The sequence below is a fragment of the Podarcis melisellensis genome, assembly GCF_964234715.1.
Source record: "Podarcis melisellensis genome assembly, chromosome: 4".
Classification (NCBI taxonomy): Eukaryota; Metazoa; Chordata; class Lepidosauria; order Squamata; family Lacertidae; genus Podarcis; species Podarcis melisellensis.
In genome coordinates, this window is record NC_138531.1 from 40,818,624 (window position 1) to 40,843,236 (window position 24,613).

The 24,613-nt window shown below is 42.5% G+C and overlaps 1 protein-coding gene across 2 annotated transcripts; it reads left to right on the forward strand.

The window, feature by feature from the left end:
* The first annotated feature begins 6,115 nt into the window (after positions 1–6,115).
* On the forward strand, positions 6,116–24,591 carry PDHA1 (pyruvate dehydrogenase E1 subunit alpha 1). 2 transcript variants are annotated; one of them, XM_081909216.1, is made up of 12 exons: positions 6,116–6,320; positions 9,218–9,232; positions 12,461–12,529; positions 16,626–16,799; positions 18,117–18,243; positions 19,081–19,172; positions 19,707–19,799; positions 20,149–20,304; positions 20,412–20,483; positions 20,851–20,918; positions 22,674–22,782; positions 24,090–24,591. In XM_081909216.1, exons 1-12 carry the CDS (start codon positions 6,261–6,263, stop codon positions 24,252–24,254), a joined length of 1,200 nt encoding a protein of 399 aa, XP_081765342.1. In that variant the 5' UTR covers positions 6,116–6,260; the 3' UTR covers positions 24,255–24,591. The 2 variants fall into 2 exon arrangements, with proteins under 2 accessions (XP_081765342.1, XP_081765343.1); XM_081909217.1 differs by lacking the exon at positions 9,218–9,232 and having other exon boundaries at positions 6,119–6,320.
* Positions 24,592–24,613: the final 22 nt, after the last annotated feature.

Below are 24,613 nucleotides of genomic sequence, written 5' to 3' on the forward strand. Positions count from 1 at the left end.
AGGAAGCAAGACCTGGGACCAGGGGTGGACTTTGGTAATATGGCACCCTGAGCGAGAACAACCCCCCCCCCTATATATTTCTTATTTTCACAATAACTGATTAGGTATCTGTATAAAGATAGTTGTTTTGTTGTGTTGTTGTTGTTTGTTGTTATGTACCCCCTCAGCTCAGCGCCTTGGGCAGGAGAACTGCCTACACTGCCCTAAATACAGCACTGCTGGTATAATAATAATAATAATAATAATAATAATAATAATAATAATAATAATAATCAGTTAGAATTGGTTGCTCTGATATACTGAGCTGAAGGCTTGGCTGGCAGAATGCAATGAAGAACCAACTGAAAAGGGAAGTAGCTAATTGAGAAGAAAATGAAGTCAAGTGGTGATATCCCACAGTTTAAAAAAACAGAAACACCTCCTAGAGAATCTCAGAAAATTATGGATAGACATATTGTTCAGACAAAGAGTGATTGTCAGCAAGTTGTGTGGAAGTACAGAAATACGCAGGGTTGCAGTCATCTTTTGCATGCCACCACCAATGTTACCAAAAGATATTCGCAACTGTGTGCATAAAAACCCTAATTCTCCACATGGTGGCAGTTGTACACAGTTGTTTAGCAACACAGATAGCACAGGAATCTGACACAGGGTGGATTATCAAGTACCTACCATACATCTAATTGTTCATGTGAATTGGCATTAACATTACACTTTTTTGCAGTTTAACACAATTCATTGTTAACTAATAACCTGATACTATAATTCACACAGTTAGGCATGCTTCAGCCCACTGAAGCACATTGAAAGCTGGTGTGATGCAGTGGTTAGAGAATTGAACGAGGTCTGGAGAGACTCAGGTTCAAATCTCCACTCAGCCACAATGCTCACAGGTTGACCTCTGGCTCTCACCTCACGGTAAGCCAAACTATGGCTTACTAGGCCTGTGTGGGCTCTTGAAGAAGAATTTGCTGCCTTTTGCGCCTCCCTTAATTCATTTATTGTAATGTAAGAAGTTTATTGATAGAAGTTGTTAAAAGTCTCTCCCCCCCACCCCCGCATTGGTATAATTATCTTGAAGCTTAACTCCATTGATTGTGACGGGCCTGTTCTAAGTCATTGTCTGTCATGTATTTTTAATGGAATTCTGAACATTTTGTTAAATGAGTGCCACTTCATAGGTATAAAAAACATGTCCTACATATGCACAGTAAATATTTGTAAACATACTTTTGTGTATCAGGGACCACAATGGTGAGATGAGTAGAGGCAAGCAATTGTATAATTCAATTTATTACCACTAATGACTCATTGCCCAGGAGAGGCTGCATCTGGAGCAATTTATTATGGTCAGCTCCTCCTATTTACAAATAAAACAAGTTTGTTAGATGTTTGCAAGATTGATGCCTTCTTATTCTGTTATATAAGCTTGATTTTGTGCCTCCTTTTTCTTAAGCTTTTGCAAACCCTTTAATGAGTAATTCTGAAGTGTAGGCATTTGAATTTAACTTAAAGTTACATACTCTTCTTTCCCTTTTTCAGTTTTCTCCTATGCTGCTTTCTGTCATGTCTGAACAATCAATTTTTCTGTATATTCATGTCAATTTCTAAAGAAGCAAAAGTTCTGGCATCAAGCTCCTACCAGACAAATAGCTGGGACTGCTTTAGGAATTCTGTTTTGCAGTGAAATTGAAAGGGACCACAACCCCAGATCCCTTTGTCCATTTCTGACAGTGTAATAGTGGGCGGGGGGGGGGGAGAGGAGGTCAAGATGCTGAATGAAGAGACAATAGGTGTTTATGACAGTTAGAGATGCCACACCCCAGCCTTTGGGGTTTTCCAGTACTCCAGGCAGCTGGACAGTTTGGCACATTGCTGACTGATTAGTCCCTGCTTCTACACTTTCCTCCTCCCTTGGCCCACCCTGTCTTCACCCTGCACCAGTTTTAATATTTGCACAATATTGACATGAGAAACGTTTTAATATTTACCCTATATTGACATAGGGAAAAGGTTGGGGGCTTCTAGAATGCATCATGTTCATGTGCAATATGCATGCTCAGTGTCTGGAATACACCGTCAACCAGTTTCTGGAATGCCAAGTCAACAAGGCGGTGTAGAGTCTGAGCACTTTCACTGCTGTATCCATGCAGACCTTTGCCCTCTGTCTAGCTCATTTTAGCCAGCTGAGCCACCCTTCACACAGCTTGGGTGAATGAAGCCTACAAATGACAGTGAGGGGAAACTTGTTTAGTTCTATCCATTTTGACTGATTCACTGTGAAAGTGAGGGAATTCTTTCGGCCAGCAAGCAAGACATGATGTCTTGTAAACAAAGTTGTGACTTGCTGGATTTTAAAAAGTGCTGTATCTCAAGCCTCGTCTAGCTTAGTTTTTGTATAACTATGCACCAGTTCCACTTTTGAGACGTATGATGTAGTAGCACATTGAACATTCATTTTCTGGTCTGCAGACATTAGGGAATTTAAATCTGCTGAGATGCAGCACTAACAGGGAGAGTTTGGTCACTGTTATTCCAGTGGTTAAAGGGTTAGACTAGAACCTGAAGACCAGGGTTCAAATCCCCACACAGCCATAAAGTGCAGTGGGTGACCTTGGGCCAGTCATTCACTCTCAGCCTAGCCAACCTCACAGGGTAGTTGTGGGGGTTAAATTAGACAGTGGAGGAACCATGTAAGCCTCCTTGAGCTTCACGGAGAAAAAAATGGTACATAAATGTAGCAAACAAACAAACAAAGGTTGGAAAATTAATCCTGAAAACATCACTTCTTGATTAGGATAAAACTTGCACCTGCTTGGAGGCACTGAATGTCTGGGAAAGACAAATAAAAGTGGTTTTATTGTACCTTCAAAAAAGGAGGAAGGATACAAACTTTAAATGCTTGTTACAACTAAACAACCACACCCTTTGCCCTGAAAGAAGTTTGTTCTTGGGCGGTCTCATTAATAATGTTGTAATACTAATTTTTTCAAGTAACCAAGCAACCTATAGCACATGAATTACTGCTGTTGTTATTATTCTGTGCTTTAATAACCACTTGAAGAGGGCATCTGAACAATGAAAGGAAAACTATATTCCTTAAGTCATAGTGCCACCATATGGTGTGCCTGATACATCATTTAGTTTGTGTGGAGAGGAAATTTTGCTTTCACTTAAAAGGGTGGTAGAGGGGAGAAAGGACTGTATTGTGTCCATCATATAACCAGGGCTTGCAGCACCTCTCAGGTGGGTGCCATTGCCATTCTAAGAGAATAAGGGAGGTATTTGTGGTGAGTTCTGGCACCTCTTTTTCTAGAAAAATAGCACTGCATATAACAAATACGTAATCTGGCTAATTTGGTAATGCATACACAATACAATTCTGTATGCCACCATGTCCACAACTTGGTCTGCTGAAGAGTGATCCATTACAATCAGTGATTCACAGTAATCTGTTTTCCAGACAATTTGTATGCTACAGTTTGGAAAACAAGCAAAAGGCCACACAGTGTGATCATATGATTTGGCTTTCCATCAGAACAGAAAAGAATCAAAAGCATTTTAAAGATTTTTTTTTCTAACCTGATGTAACTACTTCTGTGGACACAGCCACAGTCTTAAGCAGTAAGCAGTATGATTTTTTTAAAGCAATTAAGTAACTTCAAAGAATGGGAAATGTGATTTTAAAAAAGAGGAATATATTTTCTGTTATGATGTTTCAGCCAGAATTAGGAATCCTAAATTCATCCAAAACATGATGGTGTTCCCACCCAGGATTATTGAAAACAATGACCATTTTACCTCATATAGTCCTTTGGGTGCAGTAATACTAAACTAACACATGGCAGTGCATTCTTGCTCAACAATTAAATGTTGCACCAAACAGTTACTTTCAGCTGGGAGTATCATGATGATTGTTTGAAAAATATTCTGCTGCCTTTCCAAACCTCCCCCTTTGGTCATTTATCATATTGACATTCCTGCCCTATTAGCACTAGCATATACTTGTGCAGCACTTTAACATTACGTTACTAATGACTGAATTCCAACATGTATATAGTTACCTTTTCCTGGCAGTTTCAGTTATGTGAAGTGCCAAGTTACGGAGTAACTGCTATTAGAACATGAATCCCACACGTTTATTGTAACACTAATCTTAATGCCGTGTCAGTTCTTTTCAACGCCACAGTTAAGCTATTGTTTAAAAATATTTTCTGTGACTGTGGAAAGAGTGCAGAGCATCCACATTCCAAGAGGGTCCTGTTCTTTCCATGGCTGCAGCATCAGATTCCAAGAGACCTAAACATTGTGTCTGACCCTCTCTGCAGCATAAAACAGACAGCCCACCTTGTGCTCTGCGCTCCTCAAAGCTTTCAAAATGGACACATTTCCCCCCTGTTCACTTATATCAGGCAAAGTGCAACCCTAAACCAAAACTACTAGTCTTTTGTCTTACTGTCCCTCATTTGTAGCTGACACAGCCTTTGCTTTGCTGATGGCCAATTTTGGGAGAGGAGCAAAGCACGCTTCCCTCTTAGAAATTGAGTACTTGCTGACCAGGAGCGAACTTTCTCTTGTACTGAAGCATACTGCTTGCTGGATGCCACACTTCAAGAGAATGCCAACTGCTTGCTGAGCACTCTGCAGCTGGCACACCTGCACAGACTGGGAGTTGGTTTTCTCTTGGATGGGTTGCAGGTTTTCTAGGCTCACATTAGGCTGAGCGAGGCTGCTGATTTTTGGTGTCATAAAAGGGCAGTGAGCTGTTAGTGACTTAATGTATTCTTACTGTATTCTTACTGCCAATGTGGGGCAAAGTACTTAGGGTGTTTTTTTCTTAGGTGCCAGAATAATTTGATCAGCCTTGGGAATTTGGGTGGTGAGGGGTTCCACTAGCTGTGTCTTGAGCTGGCCTTGTAGTTTATGCTTATACAGTGGAAGCTGCGGGTTGCGAACATGAACCATGTGGGATGCACGTTTGCAACCTGCAGCGTTCGCAACCCGCAGTGGCACATCGGCGCATGCATGGGTCGTGATTCAGCGCTTCTGCGCAAAGCACGATTTAGTGCTTCTGCGCATGCGTGACCACCGAAACCCGGAAGTAACCCGTTCCAGTACTTCCGGGTTTCGGCAGGTGCGTAACCCGAAAAAACACAACCTGAAGCAGCTGTAACCCGAGGCATGACTGTACATTATGCATCCCCTAGAAGGGGGATGGGAAGGAGGGGGCGATAATAGAATGAACAGTCAGCAATTGCTACAAAAGGGCTATAAGCAAGAAAGGGGGAGCTTTGGAAGGCAGTAGTTGATCTAACTCCCACCCACCCCTTTAAGTGGAAAACGCCGTTTTGAACATTTGGCACAGCCCTACTCATAACACTACTGCTCTCAAAATAAGGGTCACTGCTTGAGATGCACACACCCTGCAGCACATTGCTTAAGTAGAGGAGGAGGAGGAGGACAGCCTCCAGCCAATCACACCAATTCCCTTTTTTGTTTTCATAATCTCAAGACTGTTTACTGCAGAGATGGGGATTTGCATCTGGCCAGCAGGCCAAGTTCACAAGTGGCTAACCCTTCAAGGGCCATTCTGAAGCCTGTCTCAATAGGCCAGGGTTACATTCAACGACCTTTTACTCAAGAGTAGACCCACTCAAATTAATGGGCGTGGCTAACTTGGGTCCATTAATTTCAGTGGGTCTACTCTTAATAAACTTTTGCGGAACACGGTCCTTGATGTCAGGTGACTGAAGCCACGACAGCTTCTTAACAGCTTTTATTTTAATAAATTAATTCGATGGGGCTAATTCCAAGGTTAGTGTTTAGGATCGTAGCCTCTCTAACCGAAGCGCTAGCCCTGGTCAGGGACGCTCTCCCTGTGCAGTGCACAAGTCCCTTTTAATATTGTTCCTTATTAGAGCAGTCCCTTTAAACGACGCTTCTGGCCGTTCGGGTTAAAACCAAACCCAAGAAAACGTAATAATTATATAATCTGGTTTCCCCTCAGGAAAGAGGGAACCTCCGGGAACTGCGTCTGTTGGCCTTTTATCGTGGCGGCAACAGCCGCTAGAGGGAGAGCGAGAGCGACCTCCTCAGCTGACAACTCCGGGCAAGCTGCTAGTCGGCCAGGGCGCGGCGGAGGAAGGCGGGGCATGAAGGCAGACGCCTGAAGGAGACTTGCCGGCCTTCGTTGTAGCGCCCCAGAGGGCTTGAACCCGGGACGCGGGTGCCGGGTTTCAGCGGCGACCACTCAGCACCCCATGCGCAAGATGCTGGCCGCGCTCTCTCGCCTGCTGCAAGGCCCGGCTGCTCACAGACCGGTGAGTGAGGCACTGGGGACGGAAGGTCGTGAGGGAAGGGCGGCGGCGGCGGCTTCTTCTCCAGTATTTGGAAGCTTGTCTCGAGGCGGGGGTGGGGTGGGGGCTGTCCTCGAGCGCCAGCTGCGAAATGACCGTTATTTCTCTCCCTCCTCCTCTGTCGGCGGGGAGGCCTCGCGAGAGGAATAGAGCGCGAGCCCCTCGGGACCGAGGCCTCGTGGCAAATTCACGCGCGCGCGTTGGTCAGGTGCAGATGGTACAAGAGCCTCGTATTTCGCAGCGGTTGCATTTCAACGAGTGAACCTCCAGAAGCTCCTTGGGCGCCTTATTCTTCTCTTTTTCTTAATAACCCCCCCCCTCACTGTGTCCTCCATTGCGGTGCGTGTTGTCCGTCGGCTTATCGTGGGCCCCGCAGTAGAATTCTGCCGCGTCTCTCCAGTTTCCATAGGAGTAGGGGGATTGGGGAAAAAACCACCCACACATCTCGCAACCAGTGCGCCCCTTTGGTTTCAGGTGAGTCTAAAAAGCCGGGACGCAAATTTTCACTGCCCACTAGTGGCTATGGTGGCTCATTTACCAAAAGTAATGTATTCAGCCTTAACTTTGGAAGTGTATATGTACTCGATTCTGACCAAACGAAGCCTCTTCTATTTGTGTCCCTGGCTTTTTAGACTTCTCTACCCATGTATTATCTGAAACCAAAGAGGCACATTGGGAGCCAGATGTGAAATATATCAGCATTAATTTCAGCTCCCCAGCCCCACTAATGTTACCCAAGCATAGAAGACAGGTGTCTCTGCTCTTCTGTTGCTGCTTAATTAACGTGCAAAAAGAATGAACGGGAGGAAGAACCGCATTACAGGACTGCCATAAATCATTATCTCAACTGAAACAGCGTTCTCCTCTCCTGTCACAAGTATATAATACTGTACTAGACTGCACTGCAGGGCTGTTGTAATCTCTCTCCCCCCCTCTCTCTCCCCCCTCTCTCTCTCTCTCTGCTTCAGCCCCACCCCCCACATGCAATAGAGGTCTACATTTGGACAACACTACAGGGGTCCTAAGACTGCTTAAAGCTGGGTCACACTCAACCACAGCCCTTTTCTATCTGCAGTATGGGGGCAATTGAGGCACACCACCCCAATCTCTGAGTGGTGTGAGGTTCCAGGCTCTTACCCATGAGGGATAGCAGACTGTGGTGTATTTATGATAGATGGTTTATTTACACATATATACATCCTAAGCCTATGATGGGGGTGTTGACAGCATTAACACCCCAAGAAGGTCTTTTTTCTCCCATAGCCACAGCCTTGAAATCAAGCATGTCTCTCTCTCTCTCTCAAAGGTTTCAGTCTGCTTCTTCCCCCTGCTTCTAGCTTACACACACAACTCAGCTCTGGCTTTTGTCTTTTTCTAGGGCACTATCAGTGAATTGAGGGAAATGGATATACTGGTGCTTAATTCCAGCTACGTTAAAATCTTGGATTTCTCCATTGATTTATATGAGGACATAATAGAACTTATTTACTGCTTATTGCTACATGTCTCTCTAATACAGTACTCTTGCTGTCATCCAGCCTCACAGCTCACTAGAATGCCAGGCAATATTGTGGGCTCCATACTACACAGGCGTGCTCTTATCCCAGCCCTTCTCTTGTCATTCCACAGTGAGCCTCAACAGGATCACCTACTCTATCCATTAGGAAGTCCCCTAAAGCATTCAGGAATCTTATCAGCCTCCATAAGCCTCTGTGATTCCCCCACCACTGCAATGGGAAATAGCTGCTCTGACACACACACACACACACACCCCACATATTTTCAGACCACCCCTCACCCCACTTGGGACAAAAGTCAAGTCAAGGGTATATCCTGCTGTGCATGTCAAGCTGGTAACAAGCTGATACAGTCCCTGGAAGTTATGAAATCTGAACTGGTCCCAGACTAGCCTCAGCATGGATGTTGAAGTCAATCAGGATCATGGTTTGCTCAAGAGTACCTTTGTCAGGGAGGCTTTCCTTATCTATCTCAGTTCCTTTACAATTCACTGTAAACCTCTACCTACTTAGCTAGGAGCAAGTGCCATTGCTGTTTCTGACTAAGCACGTAATGTTTATAATTCACTTTCCCCACCCATAATACAGAAGACAAGATAATCTAATTATTTTACTGTACTTCTGAGCTTTGGCATACCATAACGTACCAATCAGGCCAATCATTGTACTTACTTACAGATGTGCAATTTGCACATGTAACACAATGAGAATAGGTACTCAAATAGTGCTCAACATTTTAATACATATGCAATCTGGGTGGGTTTTCTTTCCTGCCAGAAGTTTACAATGGGGTTTTGCTTTGAATAATGCACACTCTAGATGTCAGTTTTATACTTGGCAACAAGTTCTAAACTACGTAAAGGTTACAAAGGAATTTTTCCTTAGATTCCTTTATCTTCTAGCAACCCAACATGTGGAAGCTTTGGCTAAAGGATTCTTCACACATCATGACTTACTTGCACAAGATGCATTTCTGTGTTGTAGTTTGCTTGTAATGTAGATGATCACAAAGAGAGACAGTATTGCATAGGTGTTGTATGCAGTTGTATGCAATACTTTTAAAGCAATAAGAGACACCTCTTATTGCTTTAAAAGTATTGGCCTTTATTCTGTTGAACTGGCATACTACAAAATTAGATTAACATTTTCAAGTCTATTTTTCAATCTGTTTCACATAGAGAAGAATCCATTGCTGAATAAAAGTAAATAGGCCTAATTAAAAACAAGAATTAAAATTTGATGCTCCTAATTGGTTCATGGGGAATATTTTCCCCAAGATTTGTGATAGTATCTGACATAATTTTCTGTTTTGTTTCCCCACCCACCCCAATTCTGCTGCTCTAGGGAGCTGTTAGTGAGGTAAGACCCACACGATTATATTAATTGTATGTTCTTTCTGCATACATAATTTGATAAAGGAAAAAAAAAGTTCTGCCTGTCATTCTGACTAGTTTTCTTTTTGTGTTCACATGCAACACTAATCCAAGAAGCATTGTTTATCTGTAAGCAGCTTATACGCTTACAAATATATTTACATATTTGTATATGGTGCTGTTGGACTTCCTCCTGCAGTCAGTCCAGCCAGTGTGACCCGTGGTTGGGAATGGTGGGAGCTGTTGTCAAAACAACCTCTGGAGGGCCACAGATTCTTATCCCTGTAATAAAGTTTTTTACTGCATCTCCATATTATTAATTCTTTGGAGGGGACAGTGGTGGAGTGGGGAATAAGATAAATAAACAATAAACAAACCACCTACATTTAGTGTAGGAAGTGTTAACTTGATATGGCATTTCTGTTATGCACTGCTGAATTGTTCAGTGAGGATTTTTTTCTTAATTATTCTTTAACTGTTTTTCTTTCAACATTGTGAAGTGTGTTATAGTTTTATACCATCCTGGAATGAATGGTGGTTAAGAACTGTACAGTAATAATACTAGTTATGTTCTAGTGCATGCAGCTTGAGCATTTCCTCTTCTTGAGTGGGGACAAATCATAAAGAATAGTTTCAAACCAGCGCTTATTATTCTCTGCAAGTCAGAATCAAAAAGCAAGATTTATTTTTGGCTTAGGAGAAATAAATCATGAATGCTAGTTTAGACATAATGCTGTGCCAGCTGGACACTGCCTCACTTTGCATAAATGTCACTTTATATTTTTTTAAAAAAAGTTCTTTCCCTACCACAGAGGAAAACCTTAAGAATGGCTACCATAGAAACTAATTGGGGATTGTTAAAATATACAAGCAATCCTGTAGCTATTAAATATTTCTGGTTAGCCTATTGAAAAAGGTCCTACACTTCATGAAATCATAAAGCAATATTTTTTTACCACTCCAAAGAAGGTGTTACGACCTCCCTTAAATTCCTCATAATGGTTCCTGTAGTCATATGTTCTGCTGTCATTTAGTTATGGCTGTGTAAAAGGGGTGGCTAAATTGGGGCTGTCCATATGTTATTGAGACTCTCAGTTCTCATGAGCCAGCATGGGCAATGTGTGAGCTTAGGAATAATAGTCCAGTGGTATCTAGAGGACTGCATGCTAGTGACCCCTGCTGTACAACTGATTGTAAAAAACTCGACTCTCTACCTATCCTGCGTAGACATTACATGGCATGAGGATCACTGCCAATCATTGTTTGCATTTATATGTCGTAACACAGCTATAATTGGCGGGAGCACTGGGAATAATATATATTGCATAGTTCCCTAAATTCTGTACAATATTTAAAGAAGGGAAGAATATTACCTATTCTAGCGTGTCCAGCTTTGTTCCTTAATTCTTCTTCCCATCTATACCAATTATGCAAATAGAACAGTGACACCTACTGCTATAATATACCTAGTAAACAGTGCTTGTTTGCTGCTATGATATGCCTCTCTTATTTCAAATTCCTCCAGGCCCCTGGATTTTCCTACTCCAGTTTTTCCTCTGTGTCTATCCTCATGCTTTTGCTATTCATCTTTGATTCCTTGTGACTAGTTCCTTCCTTTAATTTTGAATTATGGTTAGTTTAGTATTGTATTTAGACAGTTATGTGAACATCTTTGAACAGAAATCTGTATGAAATGTGGTATACTGTATAAATGAACTGACTACGACTATGACCTAATATACAAAAAATACTTACTGCAACTTAAATAGTGCAGTTGCCTGCAGACTGAATTTCCTAAACACGAACTTAAAACACAAAAGCCAACACATTTAATTATTTACCCTTATTTTATTTGTGACATGTTTATTTCTTCCTTTATGGAGATCTAGTTAGCTTATGTTGTTTTTTCCACTCTTCCATGTGAATCTCACCAAAAGATTACGCTGACTGATGGAGACTAGTCCAAGATTACCCAGGGCACTTTATGCCTGAGTGGAAATTTAAATCCAGGTTTCCCCAGTTTTAGTCCAACACTCACCACTACACCACCAGTACTCTCACACAACACCAGCTGGGGCTTATTAATAAATTACCTATGTCGAGTACGCATCTTGTCGTATGATGACCAGTGTAATTGGTTTAGTGACCAGTTCTTTCTACCCTGCTCCAGCACCATATACAGCAGGGGTGACTAACCCCTGGAGGGTTCTTTTGTGGACTTTTAAAAAAAGAAATTAAAAACCTCTCTGCTTTTATGAGTGTGCGCTGTGGTGCCAATGGGTTTTTTTGGCTGTCCAAGGCCCCCAATTGGTTCATTTTAAAAAGAAAGATTATTTAAATATAAATTAAGGGTGGTTTTTTAATACATTTTTTAAATTAACAGTACCTACAAGTACCACTGTGTGTCAAAAGGATCCACTAAAATCTATCTTTTCTTCTTTGTCTTTTAAAATTAAATTTGCTGTGCCCACTTTGACATGTAGGCTCTGAAGGGTTGACTATGAGTCAATGCCGCCCTTGTCATGAAAAAGATTTGCTGTCCTTGCTATTCCACTTTTTTCCCTTAACCATAAGTCCTCTCTCTTTCCTGCCCACTTCTTTAAAAAGCTCAAGCGAGGCGTGTGACTTATTCCTCTGTTGCACAGGATGTCATTCTCTCTTCTGCATTAAGGGTTGCCAGATTTTTATTTGAATCTGAGCACTGAAACACTGGCGTTTGAAAAAAGTAACATCCTTTTTTAAACATGATAATGATCTAGCATAATGGAACAAACAGATGGGAAATTTTGGGCAGAGCATGGATTAGGCGGAGAATATATTCTTTGTTGGGAAAGGATCAAAGGGCTTTCACCCTGCTTGCTCTGACTTTTCCATCATGGCCAGCAGAGCATACGGAGTTTGTGCACCTGTGCCCATGTGTGGAGTGAGGTCACAGAGCAGCTTGTTTGAACCTTAGCTGTTCAGTGGTTGTAAGCATATATGTTTAAACTTTTATATGGTTTTAGAAGTGTGACAAGATCATACAGGATGATACTTGATGTTTAATTCCTTTGCATGTAGAAACATCGTTTCTGGAGCATAGATTGCAGTCTGCAATCATGTCAACTGTGTTGTATGTTGAAGTTGGAATCTTCTCTATATTGTGAAGGCATGAACATCTTTAAAAAACAAAAGTGCCTTAAACTAACAGCCATCTTTTTATTATCTTTAAAAGGTTGCCCGTGTAGTTGTTGCATCTCGTAATTATGCAGATTTTGCAAGTGAGGCTACATTTGAAATTAAGGTAAGCAACTTGATTACTTTTAAAAATGCTAATGTATATAGTGTTTCTTACATAATTTATAATTTAAAAGTCAGTAAGATGTAGACAAGGGATGTAGACAAGGTACTCATTCAGGGCGACCACTTATGCTCTGGACCCTTGCCCCTCGTGGCTGATAAAAACTAGCAGGGAAAGGACATCTGGCTGGGCTAAGGAAGTGCTTAATGCCTCCTTGTGAGAGGGGGCAGCCCCTGCCTTTAATTATTTTTATTATTTATTATTTATACCCTGCCCATCTGGCTGGGTTTCTCCAGCCACTCTGGGCAGCTTCCAACAAAATATTAAAATACAATAATCTGTTAAACATTAAAAGCTTCCCTAAACAGGGCTGCCTTCAGATGTCTTCTAAAAGTATGGTAGTTGTTTTTCTCTTTGACATCTGGTGGAAGGGTGTTCCACAGGGCGAGTGCCACTGCCGAGAAGGCCCTCTGTCTGGTTCCCTGTAACTTGGCTTCTCGTAGTGAGGGAACCACCAGAAGGCCCTCAGCACTGGACCTCAGTGTCCATGCAGAATGATGGGGGTGGAGACATTCCTTCAGGTATACTGAAGGCCATTTAGGGCTTTAAAGGTCAGCACCAACACTTTGAATTGTGCTCGGAAACGTACTGGGATCCAATGTAGGTCTTTCAACTGCTGTTACGTGGTCTCGGTGGCCGTTCCCGGTCACCTGTCTAGCTGCCGCATTCTGGATTAGTTGTAGTTTCCGGGTCACCTTAAAAGGTAGCCCCACATAGAGCGCATTGCAATAGTGCAAGCGAGAGATAACTAGAGCATGCACCACTCTGGCGAGACAGTCTGCGGGCAGGTAGGGTCTCAGCCTGCGTACCAGATGGAGCTGGTAAAGAAGAAGGCAGTGCTAAAAAGAAACCCTCCTTGGAATGGGAAAATCTAAGTTACTACCAGCCAATTGCTAATATCATGTTCTTAGGCATGATTCTTGGGTGGTTGGTTGCAGACCAGATTCAAATGCTCTTGGAGAAAACTGATTTTCTAGATCCATTTCAATCAGGGTTTGGGCACAGAAACTGCTATGGTCAACGTATAATAACTTATGTCGGGAGAGAAACAGGGGAAATGTATCCATGTTAATTCTTCTTGACTTCTCAGTGGCTTTGATGCCACCAGCCATGGTATTCTTCTGTGCAGCTGTCCAAGTTGGGGGTGGGTGGCACTGTTTTGCAGTTGTTCTGGTCCTACTTGTCTATGCTCTGGTAACCTCTAGGTTAGAGTACTGCAACACATACATAGGGCTGCCTCTGAAGACGGTTTGGAAACTTCAGCTGGTGTAGAATTCAGCAGCCAGGTTACTCACTGGGACAAGTACCGTATTTTTCGCACCATAGGACACACCGGACAATAGGATGCACCTTGTTTTAGAGGGGGGAGAACAAGAAAAAAAAATTCTCTCCCTCTCTGCCCAGCGCCCCTTCAGCGAAGCGGCAGGAGGCGCTGCACAGAGAGGGGGAGAATTACCCCCCCTTGTTTTCCCCCTCTAAAACAAGGTGCCGTTTAAGGTGCGTTCAGACGCCTTCAGGCAGCTACCTTAGAAGCCTGGAGAGCGAGAGGGGTCGGTGCACACTGACCCCTCTCACTCTCCAGGCTTCAGGTTCCTTTCGACCTGCTCTTTGGGGCTGGCAGGGGGAAGCCCACCACCAGCCCCAAAGAGCAGGTCGGGGAGCAGCGGAAAGGCGTGCGGCTATAGAGGTTCCTGCCATAGCCGCATGTCACCTCTCCAGCCGGGAGAGGGTCGCGGGGGCTTCTTTAGTCCCGTGCGCGCTCTCCCGGCTGGAGAGGTGGCGCGTGGCTATAGAGGCTCCTGCCATAGCTGCGTGTCACCTCTCCAGCCGGGAGAGGGTCGCTGGGGGCTTCTTTAGCCCCGCGCGCACTCTCCCAGCTGGAGAGGTGGCGCGCGGCTATAGAGGCTCCTGCCATAGCTGCGTGTCACCTCTCCAGCCGGGAAAGGGTCGCTGGGGGCTTCTTTAGCCCCACGCGCGCTCTCTCAGCTGGAGAGGTGGCGCGCGGCTATAGAGGCTCCTGCCATAGCCGCATGTCACCTCTCCAGCTGGGAGAGGGTCGCGGGGGGAGCCCTGTGCGTGCTCTCCCAGCTGGAGAGGTGGCGTGCAGCTATAGAGGTTCCTGCCATAGCCGCATGTCACCTCTCCAGCCGGGAGAGGGTTGCGGGGGGGGGGCTTCTTTAGCCCCGTGCGCGCTCTCCCGGCTGGAGAGGTGGCGCGCGGCTATAGAGGCTCCTGCCATAGCTGCGTGTCACCTCTCCAGCCGGGAGAGGGTCGCAGGGCTATGCTGTCTTCGCTCCATAGGACGCACACACATTTCCCCCTTCATTTTTGAGCATATTACACTGATCCTAGCATGACTGCACTGGCTGCCAGTTAGTTTCTGAGCCCAATTCAAAGTGCTAGTTTTCATCTCTAAAACCTTAAATGTCTCTGGACAGCAATACATCAAGGTCTACATCTCTCATATGAACCTACCTGGACCCTCAGGTCATCATCTGAAGCCCTTCTTTGTGTGCTTCCTCTGTGAGAGGTCCGGAGGGTGTAGTAACATGAGAACAGGCCTCTTCTGCAGTAGCTCCCCGTTTGTGGAACGCTCTGCCTATGGAGATTTGGCTGGTACCTTCATTATCCACCTCTAGGTGCGAGGTGCTCTTCAACCAGACATTGGACTGATTAACATCCCATACCCCTTTAAATGTTTTTGTGGAACGAGGTGTGGGGAGGAAGGTTTATTGGTTAGTAGTTTTCTGTTCTTGTTTTTATCATGTATGTTTTGTTTTTATATTGTGAACTGCCCTGAGAGCTACTAATTCAATCAATCAATCAATCAATCAATAATGTAAGGCTACTTACAACACTCAAAGCAGTTTACAGGAAATATGTTTGCTGTTTCACAAAAAACTCCAATATCATGACAAAATACAATCAAATCATATTACTGTGCTATTCAAGTATTGTCTTTCACACTGAAATAGGCTTGGATTTTTAAACATTTTTTTTAAAAAAGCATGACTTCCCCAGGCCCTGATTTTCTTATACTGTAAATATATAAATCGTAGATCACAAATCTTTTTCGACCCATGGACACATTTTGATTTTAGAGTGAGTGCTATAGACACCCCTCACCTTTCCCCAGCAGTCACTACTTTCCATCAGATACACACACGAACACATATATGTACAAAGAAAGAATGAATAGCACACATTTATACTTCATCTTTCCAGGGGATCTGTGTAAAAGTTAGATCCAGGATAATTAATCTGAGGTCTGAAAAGCGCATAAAGCTGAAAGAGGAAATGGAAAAGTACATCACTCTTCCAACTTCCTGCTTCAGCTCTGTATACTTTTCAAAGGAGCAAAAGTTAACCACTCTCATTGGATGCCAAGGAAAGACCTCAAAGGCATCATGGTGCCCACAGGATCAATACCCATTTTTTATAGCACAGATTTTAATTACATTTAAAGCAAGTAGTTATTGCCATACTTTGCCAATACCAAAAATTAATTACATATTTTGTAAGGAAATAGTTTCTGTGGTCTGCCCTGTTTATCAGTTTGTTGGATGATAGTTCTGTCCCGTGTCAGCAAGATTTCCCTTGGTTTATCTACCTTTTCCACCTCCTGCATAGATTTATAAATCGTTGTCATGTCCCCCATTAAGTCTCCCGTTCCCCTGAGCAGAAGAGGCCCAAATATTTTCCCCTTTCCTTGAAGGTACTCTAATCCTAGAAACAGGTTAGGATTGCCCTGCTTATCAAGCATCTTAAGAGAATTGGAGGTCCCAGTCAGTGAAGTTACTAGCTTTTAGCATGGTGGTTCCAGACCACCTACCAACTATGTCTTTATGCTCTGTGATACTTTCATGCTAGAGCCTTGGCCACATGGGCACAGTAGGCAAAGGCAGGGGAAATATGGAGTAGTATTAGCTAAGAACGTGTTACTCTGATTTTCTTCAGGACTAGTCTGCAACCAGTAAGATTAAATAATCATTTTGATATGGGAACCCCCCCCCTGACTTTTTTATCTTATTTCTCCCAGAAACATGATCTCCATCGCTTGGAGGAAGGACCGCCCACCACAGCTGTTTTGACTCGAGAGCAGGGTCTGCAATATTACAAAACTATGCAGACTATTCGACGCATGGAATTGAAAGCAGACCAGTTGTATAAACAGAAAATTATTCGAGGCTTTTGTCATTTATATGATGGTCAGGTATGTGCCTAAGAGACTTTATGCTCAAGACCTCTAGGTTTTTGTCGTCTTCTTCATTTTAATGAAGGCTTTTATAGGGCAGGGTGTGCATGAAGAAATTGCATGTCTCCACTCTCCCATACAGAGAATTAAAAGTACTTGCAAAAACAGAGAATGAAGAGGTCTTCCATCATGGCAGCTGCATTTGTAGTTCCTCCCATGCTAGTACTTTGTGGATCCTCACAGAGTATTGATGAAGTTTCCTTCAAAAGAATTCCAGCAATTTTAGCCCTGTCAAGTTACACCTACTTCTGAAATAATTAGACCAGATCACATTGTGACCCAGCTGTAGGTGAGCCAGTGGCCCTCCAGATGTGACTGTACCATCTTTGACCATTGGTCTTTCTGGCTTGGACTGATGGGAGTTGGACTAAAACAAAACCTGAAGAGCCATGGGTTTTCCACAGAACTATAGTTTTTCTTTCTGGTGTTTCTTGCTCTGCTTTTGTATCTCTACAGAGGACCAGATATTAGCACTAAATAGATTAAATAACTGGCTGAACTGGGTCAGTTGATAGGTTTTAATTAAGTAAGCAAGCAAGCAAGCATATGTTTACGTCCATTCTCCTGATTTGTATTACTTTTGACCATAGACATAGCAGATGTAATGTGAAACTATATTTCACATTGTACCAGCTTGCTGTTTAAGAGTAGTGTATAACAAACTCTTCTCCATCTGTTGGAACTAAAGTTAGAACTAAAGTGAATGATTAATCTGTGCATTACAGCTATATTCAGTAGTTTGTTCACAGCAATAGTAATGAGCAAAGGAACATCTGCTATTCTTTGAAAGATCTACACCTGCCATGTTATATGAAGAGTCTGTGCGCACACACACCCCATCTCCCCAAGAAGGGCCAGGTAGGATAGGAACTGGTTGAGCCCTGCCAGTGATGCTTCCCTAGTTTTCCTCCAGGGAGGGCCTCCAGGCAGTGGTATCCAACCCCCAACCATCTTTCCTGCTCTGGTGGAAATATTTCCTGGACAGTGTTTCATAATATCATGCACACACACTTAAATATCACTCTTTTTTCATATTCTCCACTAAAACCTGAAGATCCTTCATTGCCAGCATTTGACTATGGCATCATGTAACATATTATGCATATGTTGTTGTGACAGTAATCTTCCCTAGGTAGTCTTTGTTTATGTTTCTTCAGTTCCTGAACTGAGGTGGAGCTGCAGGTACAAGGTTGGTATACTGTTCTTCATTTTATTACTTGCCTGTGGACAATGGCACATTGCACACTGTTTTCAGGCATGTTTTCTTCACCATAGGAAGCTTGCTGCGTTGGAATTGAGGCTGGCATAAATCTAACAGATCACCTGATTACTGCCTACCGGGCTCATGGCTTTACATACACTCGTGGTGCGTCAGTTCGAGAAATCCTTGCTGAACTCACAGGTTTGTGTTCAGTGAAATGATATGTAAACAGGAAAAGGAATGGGATTATGTAGCATGTATAGTGCATAGATAAAGGGACACAGGTGGCGCTGTGGGTTAAAGCCTCAGCGCCTAGGACTTGCCGATCTAAAGGTCGGCGGTTCGAATCCCTGCTGCGGGGTGCGCTCCCGCTGCTCGGTCCCAGCGCCTGCCAACCTAGCAGTTCGAAAGCACCTCCGGGTGCAAGTAGATAAATAGGGACCGCTTACCAGCGGGAAGGTAAACGGCGTTTCCGTGTGCAGCTCTGGCTCGCCAGAGCAGCGATGTCACACTGGCCACGTGACCCGGAAGAGTCTCCGGACAGCGCTGGCCCCTGGCCTCTTAAGTGAGATGGGCGCACAACCCCAGAGTCTGTCAAGACTGGCCCGTACGGGCAGGGGTATCTTTATCTTTACCTTTATAGTGCATAGATGGAGGGGGGTTTAGGTTCAATTATTATCTCAACAATGAAACCTAGTAGGACTTTGCTGAATTGCAACACACATATTCTACTCTTCTTCCAAGGAGCAGTAGGCTGGTTCATACCTGCATGTACAGCTTTTGTTTCTCTACACTTGATTCAAATTTACCAGTGCACTAAATTCTTGTGCTGGGATGCCTACCATAAGTTAGCATGTGCTGTAAATGTGTCCCTTCCTAAGAACATGAGTTTTGATGAAACTCTAACCTTTATTATTCTGTAATCATCTTAAAATCCATCCAATTAGCGAGTTTGAGGTCGGGGGGGGCTTCATCTTAATCTTATTGTCTTAGTAGACACCAGATCACATGGTAAAGATCCATTTTTAATCATTTCAGGTCGGGTTGGTGGGTGCGCTAAAGGCAAAGGAGGCTCAATGCATATGTATGCCAAAAACTTCTATGGTGGTAACGGTATTGTTGGAGCCCAGGTAAGGCTCACCGATAAAAACAATATTTTTCTTTGGAAAGAGACTATATGTTGCTTTTAATCTGGGCCATAACCTAATTCATATATAGTTAGGTGTATTAGCCCAGTGACTTTAGTGTACTTAAATATGTCCAGTTTATGCTGGAAGCCCAGTTCTGGCTCTAGTATTTCTTCCATGTAAATCTAACACAGCTCAAATTTCATCCATTCCTGGATAGAACTAATTAGCTAGGCCCATTTCAGTTTGGCATCTAGCCTGAGCTAGAAACTGAAAAAGGCTTGGTAGTCTTGATGAATGATTTTCAGTGGGAGAGAGTCAGGTGAATGTAACCCTGTTAATTCTGCTGGGTGTCTCGTCAGGGGTTTTTTATACCATTGTCCACAGTATCCTTCCATATTAAGTGCCAGGGATGAGAACTGGAATTGTAGTGTTTCTCTTCTCAAGTAGTATCTTATCATATGGTTCATTATTGTTGGCTGCTGATCATTATCTTTGTTTGTTTTGACTACCTTTGCATGTTGCAATTCATTGTAGGTTCCTTTAGGAGCTGGCATTGCTTTAGCATGCAAGTACTTTGGCAAAGATGAGATTTGCCTGACATTGTATGGTGATGGTGCTGCCAATCAGGTAAGCGTCAAGCTTTACTCTGTAGTTAGAAGTTAATTAAGAGTCACATAAGTGGAAAGGAGATTTCAATTTTCAATTTCATTGTTCTGCAAGGGACAATGACAATAAAGATATCGTTATTGAGATGTAAATGCTATGGATCATGCATGATAAGTCCAGTTTTGTGCAAAGTGAAATGAAACTGCCCAAGTTGTTCTCCCAGCTATCGGGGGGGGGGGGGAGGAGCACAGAAGCCCAAGGCTCACCAGTTTGTTCCTCCTTGGTCTAGTGAACATTCACTGTATGTGTAATTCAAGGCTGATGGCTACATGAGAGAACTGAAAGTGTACCAAACCTTTTATTCTTCTAGGGCCAGATATTTGAAACATATAACATGGCAGCCTTGTGGAAGTTGCCATGTATTTTTATCTGTGAGAACAACAGATACGGAATGGGTACTTCTGTAGAGAGAGCTGCAGCCAGTACAGACTACTATAAGAGAGGAGACTATATTCCCGGGATTAGGGTAAGAACATTTTTAATAGGAATGTGAAAGTTATACTGTGTCCATTCAAGGAAGTTCAACTTTATTCTTAAATGTAATTGGCTTTTTCTTTTTTAAAAAATCAACAGGTTGATGGCATGGATGTTCTTGCTGTAAGGGAAGCAACAAAATTTGCTGCTGACCACTGCAGATCAGGAAAAGTAAGTTATGCTTTGTGTGTGTGGCGGGCCTCTCCTGCTTTACCAATTATGTAAGTATAGCTGAGGTTTTCAAGTTAGAAATATTACTATTTTATTTCACAAAATGTATACCCAAAACACAGGGTTTAGAAGGTTCTCTATAATTACCTTGTGAACCCCAAAGCAACCTTCAAAAAAATCCCAGTGTTTATTGAGTTAATAATGGAATAGGAAAGAGATAGTCTGTGGCCCTCTGAAGCAAGCTGATCTTAAACAGCCCTAAAATACATGCACACAATTGATTGAGATTAGTTGTCATGACGTCTTATCAGCAATTTTTTGTCACTATTTTAAAGTTATTAACACCTCTGAATTTTAATTTTGTCAGGGTCCTGTTGTGATGGAGCTACAGACATATCGTTATCATGGACATAGCATGAGTGATCCTGGAGTCAGGTATTTCTCTCTGTATTACAAACGGTTCCTCTCTAGATAGTATAGGGGAAATAGCTGTATGTTCAAATGTCCCCTTGTTTTCCGTCTATATCTTCTACATTTTCTGTTAGTAGATCAGTAGTCTCCTCTTACAACCCTATTGTTGGCTTTTTAACAGATATCAAGGGCATGTTGGCCCTTTGTGGCTAGTTTTATTATTTATTCAAAGCAATATCTGAAGAATGATTGACTGTACAAGTAACAACAAATCATTATCTCCTGTTGAGAGGAAATATAAGCTTTGCACTTATACCCTTCCTCTGTTGAATAGCTATAGCCTGCAAACCGTGTATTTTGGTGTGTGTGCTTCACAGTGGCAAGCTTTGCTTCTGGTTTAGGATCCTAGATTGTGTGTAAACTGGTTTGTTATGCAAGAGGTTGCACAAAGGGAAAAAGAAGATGGAGCATATAAGCCCTTGGCTTGTGTCTGGTCATACTAATAATAGCAAACTATGATTTGCTATTACATCTGAATACAACCATTCTAAAAAAATAATGACAGTACCCAAATTTTATGAGGCAAATGTGAAAAATACCCAAGAAACTTGTTTCCATTATCTTGCTTTTATTTTGTGTGCTTCATTATGGTTAACAGCTACCTACAGGAACATAGATATCTGGGCTAACACTGAGGCAGGGCATTGGTTCCATCTAGCTCCATAGTGGCTGCACTGGCTGGCAGCACCTCCCCAGATTTTCAGGTGTGTCTCTCCCAGCTCTACAAGGTTATGCTGGGTAGTGAACCTGTGACCTTGTGCTTGTAAAGTAGATGTGCTACCATTCAGTTATAGCACTTTCCTGAAGGGGACCTAAAAAACTAAAACTGCAAGCTGGTATGATATGCCATTTAATGTAGGCAAATATCTGGTAAAAGGTTTTAAGTAAGCATATGCTTAATTTTGTTCTATTCCTAATTACATCTGCTATGCCCATTTCCCTTTTTTGTATTGCTTTTAATTCTTCACAGTATGTTTGAACGAAGGTGAAAACTCTTAAACTCAACTTTATAAATTCAAATGCATGTTATAAAATAGTACATAGAAAATATATCTAAGAGTAGCAGTACTTAAGGACTGTTTGTTTAATTGATATACTGTGGTTCTAAAATAGTTTGCCATGAAATGAAATTTGCCTAAAGTCTCTCATGAGTACTCACTGAAAGAGGAGCTGCTTCCTCTCCCTCCCTGCCCCACAATCAGGAGGGAGAGCTGGTGGTCCTATCCCACATTTGTGTATCATGTGTGATAGCAGTAAATGCACTTGGTGCTAAGAACTATCTGCTGTTAGTGGCGCCCTGCCCAGAGCTGTGATGCAGAGGTACAAGGAGTATGCTCTTTGAAGGTTGATAGTTCTTACTCAGTATTTGATTTTTAGAGTGAAATGTGCATTTAATTTTTAGTTCTGGAAAAAAGTATACTGAAACAATAATACATATTTGAAATGCTTAGGCCACTACACGCTGCCAGCTCATATGCTTGTTTTACCTTGTGGCTTACTCCCCTCATTAAAGAAATATAGCCAAGAGGAGCAGTCTGCTTTGGTGATTAGCAGATGTAAAAACTGCTCCTGAAAGCTCTCCTCTATTACTTGTCATGCCTGTTGGCGAATACCTGACTTGCCTCCGTATACTGTTGCAGTAAGAGTACCAGTTCTTGGCAGAAACAGTTATTGCAAACAGTTCAGCAGTCTGCTACATTGTCTCGTCTTTTTTTACAGTTACCGAACGAGGGAAGAAATTCAAGAAGTGAGAAGCAAAAGTGATCCCATTACACTTTTGAAGGACAGAATGGTGAACAACAACTTGGCTAGTGTGGAAGAGCTAAAGGTAATAAACCTTCATTTCAAATTTGATGAAAATCATTTTACAAAAGTAGATCAATAGGAAGTCTTCACCTCAAATCAGTTACAGCAAGCCAGAATTGGTATAGGATATATCCTGTGGGGTACATGGCAGAATTTTTAATTTTACCTAATCATTGTTCTTTTAGCTATAGAAAACAATTTAAAGATTAAATAGTTTTATTTAAACTACCAAATTATCTTCAACTGAGAAGGGGTATATGATTATTGTAAATTTGGGAAACACTGCTATTTTGGTACAGGGGCCTATATTGCCTAGTGAAACATGGCAGTTTCCTCAGGGAATGACATTTGCACAGCCATTGCCTTCTCATATTTATAACCCGACTTTCTGAGGAGTCATGGTATATGGGATTTGTCACAGTTGGCCCTTCCATCAACCCTGCTGGTTTAGGTTGAGGAAGATTTTAAATTGGGATTCTGCTAGTCACTACAGCTGAAATCGTTTGCTGCAGCAACAGGGTTAGTGGATTTGCTAGGAGAGTCCCAGGTCTGTTGCCAAAGTGGAAATAAAGAGTGAGGATCATTGATGAGCATGATTGGTCATACATCTCTGTCAGCATGGGAGATGTGTTCTGCTCTGCTCTAATCTATAGCTTATGAAAACATGCCATGTCCTGCTACAGTTGGTAACTTGTAAGTTATTTTAGTAGTTTGCTGGCTAGTTGTTTGAATATAAAAAGGTAAAACATTCCATGTACAGCATACATGTGAGAACTGCTTATCAGGATTTCATCTTAGGGAGGGCAGAAACTCTTTAAACGCAACTGTGGCTTAAATGTTTCCAGATTTACTTTGAACCCCAACATGTACTACAGAGGTAAATAGTACTCTGAGGTTTTATAATGATTGATCTACAGTGGTGCCTCGCAAGACGAAATTAATCCGTTCCGTAAGGCTCTTCGTATAGCGGTTTTTTTCATCTTGCAAAGCAAGCCCATTGACAGCTTAGCGGATTAGCGCTACAGCTGTCAAGCGGCTTCCAGCGATCAGCTGTTAAGCGGCTTATCAGTGGAACAGCTGATAAGCGGCTTAGCGGCTTAAGAAAAGGGCGAAAAAAGCGGAAAAAACCCGCGGGGGGATGCAAGATTTTTTTCGTCTTGCGAAGCAACCCCATAGGGGAATTCGTTTTGCGAAGCGCCTCCAAAACAGAAAACCCTTTCGTCTAGCGGGTTTTTCGTCTTGCGAGGCGTTCGTCTTGCGGGGCACCACTGTATTAGGAATCTGTGGAGTCTTTTGTTTCCATTAACAATGTTTCCCCTTTTCATACAGGAAATAGATGTGGAAGTAAGGAAAGAGATTGAAGACGCAGCACAGTTTGCCACAACTGATCCTGAACCACCTCTGGAAGAACTAGGCAATTATATCTACTATAAGGAGCCACCCTTTGAGGTGCGTGGCCCAAATCAGTGGATTAGATATAAATCTGTGGGCTAAGTGAATTGTCACTCCAGCAACCAGTTAAATTAATCCATTTTATACTGGGCTTTAATTCTTTTATCTGCTCTAAGAACTAAGAGCAAAACTATTTCTCATGTACATGGGGAAAATTTATTTGGCAGCAAAATAGCCATTGTATGAGACACAGCATTATATAGTGTGGAATTCTAAAAAAAAGCTGCTCAGAAAAGGACAATAAGCATTGTTTATTAATTTATATATAAGCTTCATCGTGTTCTGGATTTCTGTATTTATGAAAGTTATTTAGCTGAAACCTCTTATGCACAGTAAAAAAAAGGCATATTAAAACTTCCTGAGCAGATATTTCCCATGAGCTTTTTGTATGTTTTTGTATT

Coding starts and splice junctions, on each gene's coding strand:
- PDHA1 (XM_081909216.1), top strand. CDS start 6,261: ATGCGCAAGATGCTGGCCGCGCTCTCTCGCCTGCTGCAAGGCCCGGCT. Junction 19,800..20,148: donor GTGATGGTGCTGCCAATCAG/GTAAGCGTCAAG, acceptor TTATTCTTCTAG/GGCCAGATATTTGAAACATA. Junction 22,783..24,089: donor CTAGTGTGGAAGAGCTAAAG/GTAATAAACCTT, acceptor CTTTTCATACAG/GAAATAGATGTGGAAGTAAG.